At 38.5% G+C, this 12,211-nt stretch overlaps 1 protein-coding gene across 5 annotated transcripts in view; it reads right to left on the bottom strand.

Annotated features, from left to right (window-relative positions):
• Nucleotides 1-12,211, bottom strand: part of ZNF283 (zinc finger protein 283) — a 31,133-nt gene that overhangs the window by 13,907 nt on the left and 5,015 nt on the right. For all 5 annotated transcript variants that reach the window (XR_014237706.1, XM_082368404.1, XM_082368406.1 and 2 more), the window contains exons 3-4: nucleotides 11,851-11,938; nucleotides 9,511-9,637 (exon numbers count right to left, since the gene is read on the bottom strand). Coding sequence is in view for 4 of the 5 variants with exons in the window: in XM_082368404.1 (XP_082224530.1) it covers nucleotides 9,511-9,637; nucleotides 11,851-11,859 (136 nt within the window). In the remaining variant the exon portion in view is untranslated. The remainder of the gene's footprint in view (nucleotides 1-9,510; nucleotides 9,638-11,850; nucleotides 11,939-12,211) is intronic.

The raw sequence follows: 12,211 nt of genomic DNA, 5'->3' as shown, positions 1-12,211 counted from the left end.
TGGTAAATCCCTTGCTTGCACATGCATAAGTATATTTGAAATACAAAATATACAAATCTAGTATTTTTGCCTATTGGTGATTGTATAATATTTTGGTTGAGTTATTAAATGGTGGATGAGTACTGTGGATGTGATTGTGGGAAGTAATTTTAATCATGAATAAAACTGCACAGGACTAAACTGCACTAACTATTGCTATTTTATTGAACAATGTCTTATTGCTTTGTATACATTTACATTTGGGTGTAAAGACTGTGTGTATATCCAAAAGGAAGCCACAGTATTTATTTATTTATTTATTTATTTATTTATTTTTTAAAGGTCAAGTTTTTTTTTGTTTGTTTTTTTAAATTTATTTATGGCTGTGTTGTGTCTTCATTTCTGTGCGAGGGCTTTCTCTAGTTGTGGCAAGCGGGGGCCACTCTTCATTGCGGTGCGCGGGCCTCTCACTATCGCGGCCTCTCTTGCTGCGGATCACAGGCTCCAGACGCGTAGGCTCAGTAATTGTGGCTCACGGGCCCAGTTGCTCCGTGGCATGTAGGATCTTCCCAGACCAGGGCTCGAACCCGTGTCCCCTGCATTGGCAGGCAGATTCTCAACCACTGCGCCACCAGGGAAGCCCGGAAGCCACAGTATTTAAATTGACTAACCTAATATTACAACTACTTTGAGATGACCAAATGTCAACTAAAAGGAGTACAGTTTTGTACAACTTAGCATCAACAAATAGTTCAATAAATTTGAATTGGGCTTGTATTATAATTACTTGGACTTGAATGTTTCTGTGTAATGCTTAACAGTGTTAGTAAATGAATACAGGTTTAACTTCTTTTTAGATGTTTAAAAAAAAAAAAAGCACTGAGGACCCAAAAGAGGTTTTGTTTATGTGAGTTATATCTTTTGACATTTACCATATTAGAAATTAAAATAGAAATTTAAAGATTTATTAATTCATTTTAAAGTCACAATAAATTATTAAATGTTAACAAATAACATTAAATAATTAAATTTTCCCAAACCAAAAAATTAATGAATTATTGTTTTAATCTTCTGCAAATCTCTTTAATATCTGGTTTAACAGAAGACAACTGGATTCTCACATCTGGTTTTGCATTCAATCTGTAGCAATGCTATTTTGGTTGAAGGATATGAAGAAAATCCAGCCTCCCACAGATGTGTAATTGTAAAATAGCAGAATAGTCTATGAACCTGCTCAGGTAATTGTGGGTGTTATTCTTTGATACTACAGTAAAAATTGAGACCTGGTGGTTTCTTAAAGATTAGTTCCAATGTGGAATATGCAACCATACTGGTGAACTTTTCATACTATGTTACATTAAAATCCATTGCACTTTGGATGATTTTTTATCCAAGCATAATTTTGTACTATGTACTGGTTATCTGAAAAACAGTAGTTCACTGAGTTATGCAGATCTTTGAAATGTTGACATATTTCATTACATGATATCAAAAAATCACATTAATAATATCACCTCACCAGAAATTTTTTTATTTATTGGGAAGCTGTAAAGCTCAAAATAATAGATATAAGCTTCACACAATTCTAATTTTTACTTAAAAGTTTGAATTTTATCATTGGCAACAAATAGTTTTAGTTGTTCTTAAAGTGACAGGCTCATTTACAAGAAAATGTTTTCCAAATACCCAAGCCTAAAGAACCATAGTTTGTCTCATTCTTCCAAGGGAAAAAACAAAAACAAAAACAAAACTGTGTTCCATGAAAAAAGCAGCTAGTTTAACTCACAATTCAAACATCGGCACAGGTGGTTTCCCTCAAGGCAACCACTGCACCTTAGTATACAGCAAAAGAGCTTAATGGAGACTTCCCATTTCATCACACAGAATATTCTAAAAATGCATCCTCAAGGGTCAAGATTTAATAAAATGAAGCCCCAGAGCAGGGTACTAAAGGTCAACCAGCATGAGGAGGGTTTCAGTATAAAAGGGTTGTCCTATATCAGAAGTCAGAATGCAAGCAGGGTAAGGACAAGTGTCTGTGTGTGAGTGACCTGGCGTGGGTTGTCACAGCCCAAGTGGGATGAGACAGGCAATCACGTGATCAAGGTGGTGGTGGTGGTGGTGGTGGTGATCACAGAAGACTGGTTACACATAGAGAGTTTGATCAAATAAGTACAGTTGTCTCTCAGGATCCTTGGGGGATTGGTTCCAGAACCCACCTCGGATACCTGAGGATGCTAAGTCCCATAATCAGCCCTCCTTTTCCACAGATGCAGAACGCATGGAAATGAAGGGTCAACTGTATATTTATTGAAAAATAATCTGCATATAAGTGGACCTGAATAGTTCAAACCCATGTTGTTCAAGGGTTGACAATAAATACATTAAGGATAATGGAACCCAGGTTTTTCACTGTCAGAAAAGGGAGTTAGAAATATGGAAAGAGAATAAGCTGAAATGAAACCTGTAGTGTTGAAATGGAATTGGAGATATCTGTATGAACTCATGGTTTCAATCTACAGATGTAAATGTGTGTGCATGTATATGTATTTATGCATATAAACATATTCCCTACTCTGTCCACTGAGAGGGCCTAGGGACAGCCATACCCCAGCAGCAGTGAGCAAATCTAGTACCCAGATTTTGGCTTCTAAATAGCATTCTCACCTAAAAGGAACCAGGACACCTTGAAGAAATGGCTGACTTTAGGGCTGGAGCAGGGAAAGTGCAACATGAGCCTGGAACATGGTGCTGGGCAGAAAATAAGGAGGTGCTCTAAGTGTGATGGAGACATGCCAAAGGACACAGAAACCACTGTTGAGAGAATTCCCACTGGTCAAATCCAGGACCAGCTTCAAAATAAATAATGGGAAGAACAGATTACAACCCACGGACTAGAAATCCAACATATGAATAAGTTGAAAGTTTGAAGAGGAATACAATACTTAATAGTCTCAAAGTTCCTCCTCACAAAAGGCTCATTAAAGGAAAAAAGATTAACTTTACACGGAGGAGGCCGGTGGACACTACCATAATCACCTGCTCAAAGTAAGCATCATCAGTAATGGCAAATCATTTGCTCCACCTGACAGAATGCAAGGAGAACACACCATCAGTTCTGTGATACTCCTGCCAAAGATGCATAATCCAAATCTAATCATGAGGAAAGAGCAGACAAACCCAAACTGAAGAACACTGTACAAAATAACAGGGCTGGAATCTTCAGAAGTAACAAGAAATGGGTATTTTGACAGGGAATGCATTAAATCTGTAGATTGCTTTGGGTAGTATGGTCATGTTAACGATATTAATTCTTGTAATCCAAGAACATGGGATATCTTTCCATTTCTTTGAATCATTTTTAATTTCCTTTATCAATGTTTTATAGTTTTCAGCATATAGGTCTTTCACCTCCTTGGTTAAGTTTATTCCTAGGTACTTTTTTTTGGACATGATTTTAAATGGAATTTTTTTTTTTTTTTACTTTCTGGTATTTCACTGTTAGTATAAAGAAATGCAACAGATTTCTGTATACTAATCTTGCATCCTGCTACCTTGCTGAATTTATTTTTTAGTTCTGATAGTTTTTGTGTGAAGTCTTTACGGTTCTCTATATGGAGTATCATGTCATTTGCAAATAGTGACAATTTTACCTCCTCCCTTCCAATTTGGATACCTTTTATTTCTTTTTCTTGTCTGAATTCTGTGGCTAGGACTTCCAATACTTTGGAGAATAGAAGTGGTGGGAGTGGGCACCCTTGGCTTGTTCCTAAAGTTAGTGAGAAGGCTTTCAGCTTTTCACCACTGAATACTATTGATATGTTGGCTGTGGGTTTGTTGTAAATGGCTTTTATTATGTTGAGATATGTTCCCTCTATACCCACTTTAGTGAGAGTTTTTATCACGAATGGATGTTGAATTTTATCAAATGCTTTTTCTGTGTCTATTCAGATAATCATGTGGTTTTTCTCTTTTCTTTTGTTAATGTGGTGTATGTATCACAGTGATTGATTTGCATATGTTGAACCAGCCTTGTGACCCTGGAACGAATCCAACTGATCATGGAGTATGATCATTTTTATGTATTGTTAGATTCAGTTTGTTAATATTTCGTTGAGAATTTTTGCATCTATATTCATCAATGATATTGGCCTGTAATCTTCTTTGTTTGTAGTGTCTTTGTCTGGTTTTGGTATCAGGGTGATGATGGCTTTATAGAATGAATTTGGAAGCATTCTCTCTTCAATCTTTTGGAGTAGTTTGAGAAGATAGGTAGAAGTTCTTCTTTGTATGTTTGGTATAATCCCCCAGAGAAGCCATCCAGTCCTGGACTTTTTGTTTGAATGGAGTTTTTTTAAATTACAGATCCTATTTCATTTCTAGTGATCAGTCTCTTCAAATTATCTGTTTCTTCTTGATTCAGTTTTGGCAGGCTGTATGTTTCTAGAAACTTGTCCATTTCTTCTAGGTTGTCCAATTTGTTGGCATATAACTGTTCACAGTATTCTCTTATGATTTTTTGTATTTTCATGGTATTGGTTGTTATTTCTTCTCTTTCATTTCTTATTTCGTTTATTTGGGTTCTATCTCTTTTCTTCTTGGTGAGCCTGGCTAGAGGTTTGTCGATTTTGTTTATCTTTTCAAAAAACCAGCTCCTGGTTTTATTGACCTTTTCTATTGTTGTTTTGATCTCTTTTTTATTTATTTCTTCTCTGATCTTTATTATGTCCTTCCTTCTGCTGACTTTCGGTTTTGTTTGTTCTTCTTTTTCTAATTCTTTTAGGTGGTGGGTTAGGTTGTTTATTTGAAATTTTTCTTATATCTTGAGGAAGGCCTTTATCGCTGTGAACTTCTTAGAACTGCTTTGGCGCATCCCATAGATTTGTAAGGTTGTGTTTTCATTGTTGTTTGTCTCATTTTTCACAGAACTAGAACAAATAATCCTAAAATTTATATAGAACCACAAAAGACACAGAATTGAAAAAGTAATCCTGAGAGGAAAAAAAGCTGGAGGCATAACACTTCCAGACTTCAGACAATATTACAAAGCTACAATAATCAAAACAGCGTATTGATCAATGCAACAGAATAGAGAGCCCTGAAATAAACCCATACATCTACGGTCAATTAATCTATGACAAAGGAGGCAAGACATACAATGAAAAAAAGACAGTCTCTTCAACAAGTGGTGTTGGGAAAGCAGAACAGCTACATGTAAATCAGTGAAATCAGAACACTCCCTCACACCATATACAAAATGGTTTAAAGACGTAAATATTAAGACATGACACCATAAAACTCCTAGAAGAGAAACAGGCAAAACATTCTTGGACATAAATCGTGGAAGTATTTTCTTAGACCAGTCTCCCAAGGCAAGAGAAATAAAAGCAAAAATAAACAAATGGGACCTAATCAAACTTAACAGCTTTTGCATAACAAAAGAAATCATCAACAAAATGAAAAGACAACATACAGAGTGGGAGAAAATATTTGCAAATGATGCGACCAACGGGTTAATTTCCAAAATACACGAACAGCTCATACAAATCAGTATCAAAAAAACAAACAACCCAATCAAAAAATAGGCAGAAGACCTAAATAGACATTTTTCCAAAGAAGACATACAGATGGCCAACAGGCACATGAAAGGATGCTCAACATCGGTAAGTACTAGAGAAATGCAAATCAAAACTGCAATGAGGTATCACCTCACACCGGTCAGAATGGCCACCATCAAAAAGTCTACAAATAATAAATGCTGGAGAGGGTGTGGCGAAAAGGGAACCCTCATACAGTGTTGGTAGGAATATAAATTGGTGCACTCACTATGGAAAACAGTATGGAGGTTTCTTAAAAAACTAAAAATAGAGCTACCATATGATCCAGCAATCCCATTCCTGGGCATATATTCCAAAAAGATGAAAACTCCAATTCGGAAAGATACGTGCACCCCAATGTTTATAGTGGCACTATTTACAATAGCCAAGGCATGGAAACAACCCAAGTGCCCATCAATAGACAATTCGTTTTAAAAGATGTGGTGTATATACACAATGGAATATTACTCAGCCATAAAAAAGAATGAAATATTGCCATTTGCAGCAACATGGATGGACCTAGAGAATATCATACTAAGTGAAGTAAGTCAGAGAAAGACAAATATTATATGATATCACTTATATGTGGAATCTAAGAAATAGTACAAATGCATCTATATACAAAACAGAAGCAGACTCACAGACATAGAAAACAAACTTATGGTTACCAAAGGGGAAAGGGGGGGGGGGATAAATTAGGAGTATCGGATTAACAGATACAAACTACTATACACAGAATAAACAACAAGGATTTACTGTACAGCATAAGGAACTATATTCAGTATCTTGTATTAACCTATAATGGAATATAATCTAAAAATATATATATTCTTAAGACAAAAACCCCAAAACTGTATACTATCTAGCCCTTGCCTATCTCTGTGGCCCAAATTCTTAGCACATGCTCCTTTACTAACTCTACCCTGGCCTTCTTAGAGTTCTTCCAATAAAGTTCTTTACCAACCTTAGGGCCTTTGCCGTTCACTGTGATTGATATATTCCTCCCCCAGGTATTCATATAACTTGATCCCAGGTTTCATGTCTCTATTCAAGAAAGCTTTCCCTGACCATCTTATCTGAATTGGCCCTATCAATTCTCATCATTTTCTATTCTCTTATGCTGTTTGCCTCTCCTGAACAACATGTTTCATTACATGATACTATTTATCTACTTGTGTACTTATTTTATGTTTCTCCTCAACTACATAAAGTGCATGAGAATGAGCAAGTTATCAGTCTTGTTCCTGATTGTATTAATAGTGCCCAGTACAATGCCTGGCTAGGAGTAGGCACTCCAAACGTTTGAAGAATTTATGAATGAATATGTATATTCATTCACATACACACACAAATGCAAAAGAGCTGGAAAGCAGCTGCATCCAACATGTAAGTAAAATGGTTCCATTGGGAACAAAAAAGAACACTTTCCTCACTGAAATGGGAGGGAATTATAAGAAGAAAAACAAGGAGCCTGGGAAATGAGATGAAGATGAAGTTCCTTTTGTAGCTCAAACTGAGATCTCTATCTCCTCCCAGGTGTTGGGCCTTCACTCCACAGGCCTTGGTCCTTCATAAGGAGTTTCCAAACACCATCCCAGCTGTTCCCCCTTCTCCTCCTCTGTGACCTGTGAGGTTGTTCCTGCACTGATGGTTCCCTCCTGCCTTTGCCTTCCTGGGATCCAACTTCTTGTACCCTACCCACCCCTCAACTACCCAGGGCTCTTTTCCTTGCTCCAATAATGTCATCATATCTGGCTTAGAAATGGAGTGTCTGTTTGCAAGAAAAGAAATGCCAAATGGTGTAAGGGTTTTGTTGTTTTTTTTTTTTAATTATAAGGGCAAAACATTTGGTTAAATTTGCAGTAAAGTAAAGGTGAAAATAATATTGATGAAGACTTCAGAGAAGAGAAGGATGGTGGGAATGAAGAACATGAGATCATATAAGTAGGAAAATAATCTTGTTTTAGACTCATTCAGGTTCTATCTCTTTAGAGCAAACAGAACACAGTGGTTAAGAACACAGATTCTGGAGCCAGACTTCCTAGGTTCAGTTGTTGCCACTGCATCCCCACCAGCTGTGTGACCTTGGGAGGGCACTTAAACTGTATGTGCCTCAGTAATCTCATCTATAAAAAGGGTTAAAAATAGTACCTACCTCATGGGGATGTTGTAAAAGTTAAATAAGTTCATGTATTTGCTCTGCTTAGAACAGGGCCTGGTTTATAGTAAGCACAATGTTAACTATTACCATTATTATTGTTACTGTTGTTATTTTGCTTAAGTGGAAACAAGTTTTGTGAGACATTTCTAGGATTTAACTTAGTGTAGGATTTAACTTTGTAAAGTGCAAAGTTCACAGATTGTAACTTTCAACTTCAAATATGTTGGAAGTAAAGGAACGTATTCACTTAGTATGAATTTCTGTTCATTCAATCCACTGCTACATAAAGTGGAGAGGCTCTTTTGAAAGCCAGAGTATGTCAGGATCCTGTTTCTAGCTGTACTCCCCATACATGGGTCAGAATATACAAAGGGCAGCGATTCTTTAGTATGCATAAAAATCACCTGGGGATCTTGTGTAAATGTAGATTCTGTTCTGCAGCTCTGGGGTAGGACTCGACGAGCTGCATTTCTAACAAGCCCCAGGGACTTCCCTGGTGGTGCAGTGGTTAAGAATCCACCTGCCGAATAAAGACGCAGACTTAGAGAACAGACTTGAGGACACGGGGCCAGGGAGGGGGTAGGGGGGTAGGGGGGTGGGGGCTGGGATGAAGTGAGAGAGTAGCACTGACATATACACACTACCAAATATAAAATGAATGGCTAGTGGGAAGCTGCTGCACAGCACAGGGAGATCAGCTCCGTGCTTTGTGACGACCTAGAGGGGTGGGACAGGGAGGATGGGAGGGAGGCTCAAGATGGAGGGGATATGTATACTTATAGCTGATTCACTTTGTTGTATAACAGAAACTAATGCAACATTGTAAAGCAATCATACTCCAATAAAGATATGAAAAAAAAAAAAAAAAGAATCCGCCTGCCAGTGCAGGGGACATGGGTTCGATCTCTGGTCCAGGAAGATCCCACATGCTGCGGAGCAACTAAGCCCGTGCGCCACAATTACTGAGCCTGCGCTCTAGAGCCCACAAGCCTCAACTACTGAGCCCGCATGCCACAACTACTGAAGCCCGCGCACCTAGAGCCCAAGCTCCGCAACAAGAGAAGCCTCCTCTTGATGCAAGTAGAGAAAGCCCACACATAGCAACGAAGACCCAATGCAGCCAAAAATAAATAAATAAATTAATTAATTTTTTTTAAAAAAGTTCCTCTAACAAGCCCTGGAAGAAACTGATGATAGGTATTTGTGTAATACTTAACAATAAAAAAATTAAAACCCCACATAAAGCAAATCATGGCTTCTAACCACTAAGAGAACATTCCACATTCTTCTCCAAAACCAACAATGCTGCCTGTCACCTGGGCCCTGCCTGTCTCCCTGACTCACTTCTTGGTATTCTCTCCTTCACTAACTCTGCTCTGGCCTTTCTATGGTTCCTAATACAAAAGAACCACACTTTGAGTAGCAAGGGCACAGATCATCTATAGAAATGTTGAAGCTAAACACAGTATGAAATCTGGTTTCTTTGACAGTGGTTATGAAATAAACACTCCATAATGCAAATCCAGCTCCTTGGTCATTAAAGAAGAGAGGCCATTACAGGAAGGGCCAGAGGAAGGTTGAAGCTCACTGAGGGATGGGACGATCGAGGTGCTCAATGAACCCATTTCTAAGCCAACAAATACCAAAACATTCCTTTGAGAACACAGAGGAGAAATTCACCTGGTTTCTTCAAAGACAGCCCTGTAATTCCTAGTGCAGAAAGCTGATGTTCCAGAGAGGAGATTCTAAACTATTTCAGGCAGATGAACTTACCCAGTGAGACCAAGTTGCTATAGTTCTCCAACATCACATCCACATATAAGTCCCTCTGAGCAGGGTCCAGGAATTCCCACTCCTCCTGAGAGAAGTCGACGGCCACATCCCTGAATGTCACCAAGCCCTAAAACCAAAAACCCACACATTACTTGTGAAATTAAAGAAATTTAGAAACTATTTCCAAGAGGAAAAAAGAGGAGTATGAAGCATAAACTATAAGAAGAGGAAAATATAACAATCAAGTCGGCTGGACGCCTATGAGACGTATGGGTAGGGAAAAGTAAAGAAATTAGTATGACTAAAGCAGAGTGTCTACATGTTCTAGAAGAAACCTATTACAGCAGAAAGAACTTCCTGGATACTGTGAGGTAACTCAGCTATCCAGACCTGTCTGATAATGCATAAAATAATGTTTCTCTTCTATTAAATAAAAATAGTGTTGGGGGAAGGGGATGGGGGCGTTTACGGGTGTGTATACATACATACAACCTGCTAAGTGCCTGCTTCATAAATTCTTATTTATTTATTTATTTATTTATTTATTTATTTATTTATGGCTGCGTTGGGTCTTCGTTGCTGTGCGGGCTTTCTCTAGTTGTGGCAAGCGGGGGCTACTGTTCGTTGTGGTGCATGGGCTTCTCATTGCAGTGACTTCTCCTGTTGCGGAGCAAGGGCCCTAGGCGCGCGCGCTTCAGCAGTTGTGGCTCGTGGGCTCTAGAGTGCAGGCTCAGTAGTTGTGGCACAGGGGCTTAGTTGTTCCGCGGCATGTGGGATCTTCCTGGACCAGGGCCCGAACCCATGTCCCCTGCATTGGCAGGAGGATTCTTAACCAGTGCGTCACCAGGGAAGTCTCATAAATTCTTTATAAATGTGAACTGCTACACCATCTTTTCCCTTTAAGAAATACCAAAAAAACATGAAAACTTTTTTTCCAAATGTACTATAAAATCTCTTATTTTAGAAAAATGATTTCAATTAAATTAAGGACTATCATTAAGCCTCAAGTGAAGCATGCTGTGAGATTATATCATCAGCATTTTTTCTTATTATGATGAATCGAATACATAAAATGTTTTTATTAGCTGCAATTCAGTTCATCATATGGATATATGAGATTAATAACTATACATTTAGGTTGAACAAAACTTCCAAGATTTTCTTAATTCTAGGAGTCTATTATCAGCCAGTACTTAAGAATCTGGATCATCTTTTTACATGGTAACATCAACCACCTGATGCTTAACACATTCCTTGTTCCTGAGTTGGAGAATATCGATAGAGGATATCAGACACAACACAGATGTCACATCCTGGTCAATAACTAAACAGACTTTGACACTGGTGTTTACTGATAAGGGAGTCCCTGGAAAGAACCACTCACTCCCCGCTCTAATCGTAAAAGCTTGCAAAGCATGTGATCTCATACAAACTGAGGCTAAGACAAAGAAATCCCAAATTCCATCTTGTCTTTTTGGAAAACTCAGGTCTGTGAAGAAGTTCCACGTTTTCCTGTGTGGTCCAAAGGGACCCTCATCACTAACTCATCACACCGCAGACCTGTCTTGGGAATGAGAAATTCTGATAAGGGAAATGGGGCAGCCCTGGCCGAACAAAGATGGAAGCGATAACAAAAGGCAAGACCCAAGACAGCCTGCCATGGATACGTCCCAGTTAAACACCAAAGCTCTTCCAGAGAATACACAGACTACTGAAACTGTTCTCGTGGGTGGCCATCCAGCTGGCTAAGGGCAGAGTATCCTGACTGACTTCTTTGCTAGCTGTATCTTAGCCTGAAAAAGAAAAACTATTGGGGGAACTTCAGCCATCTTTTTCTAGATAGCACATGAGCTAATCAGCATCTTAGCTTGAAAGAGGGAAACTGTTGCTTTCCAAACGTCTGCAGTCTTTCATTCTCTCCTCTTTCCTTCTTCTATGAATCCTCTTTGTGCCTTTGAAAGATGAACTCAATCTACTGTTGGTTTTCCTTGTATACAAATAAAAGCGAGCTGATTGTTCTCTGTATTTCTTTACATTACTCTTTGACAGACACTCAAATATTTCCCTTAAAGGACTCCTTTCTTTCACTGCTCTTGATGGAAGACTGAACCGCAGGAGATGTTGAGTAATGTGCTCAATTAATATGATGGCACTGATTGGAAAAGGCACAGAGGGAGGACGCTGGGCTATTTGGCATCATCCTTTACTGGAACAGAAGGAACTGAGAAGCAGGTTCAGGGATGGGGTTCTGTTAAGTAGAAAGCTTTAGGGTTAATTCAGGAAAAGATTCACGTGACCTAAAAATCACAACACTTCAAGGAGCGAGAAATACCAACTTACATCAGTCATGGTTCTAGAATTGCAGGAACTAATTAATGCTCCCTAGGGTTCCTCTACTGGTGAAGCACAGAGTCCAGAAAAGCCAGAGCTGCAGAAGGAAAAAGCAGCTTTAGATCAGGTGTGCTTAAGTGATCCTGTCCTGTCTTAAGCAACTGAATAAAAATACATGAAAATATTAGGGATGATTAACTCCACAGGATATAATTTCAACTTCCTTCTCTACACATTCCCTGGATTGCTGAATTTTTTGCAACAAACCTGCATTAACTCCATAATCAGAAAAATAAAGGTATTTCCAAATGTAAAAAACTGAGTGACAGGGAATTCAGTCATTAGGAAAACTGAACAAACAGGCCCAACA

Source organism: Balaenoptera borealis (assembly GCF_965194805.1).
Source record: "Balaenoptera borealis genome assembly, chromosome: 19".
Lineage (NCBI taxonomy): Eukaryota > Metazoa > Chordata > Mammalia > Artiodactyla > Balaenopteridae > Balaenoptera > Balaenoptera borealis.
This window is presented reverse-complemented; position numbering and strand designations above follow the sequence as displayed.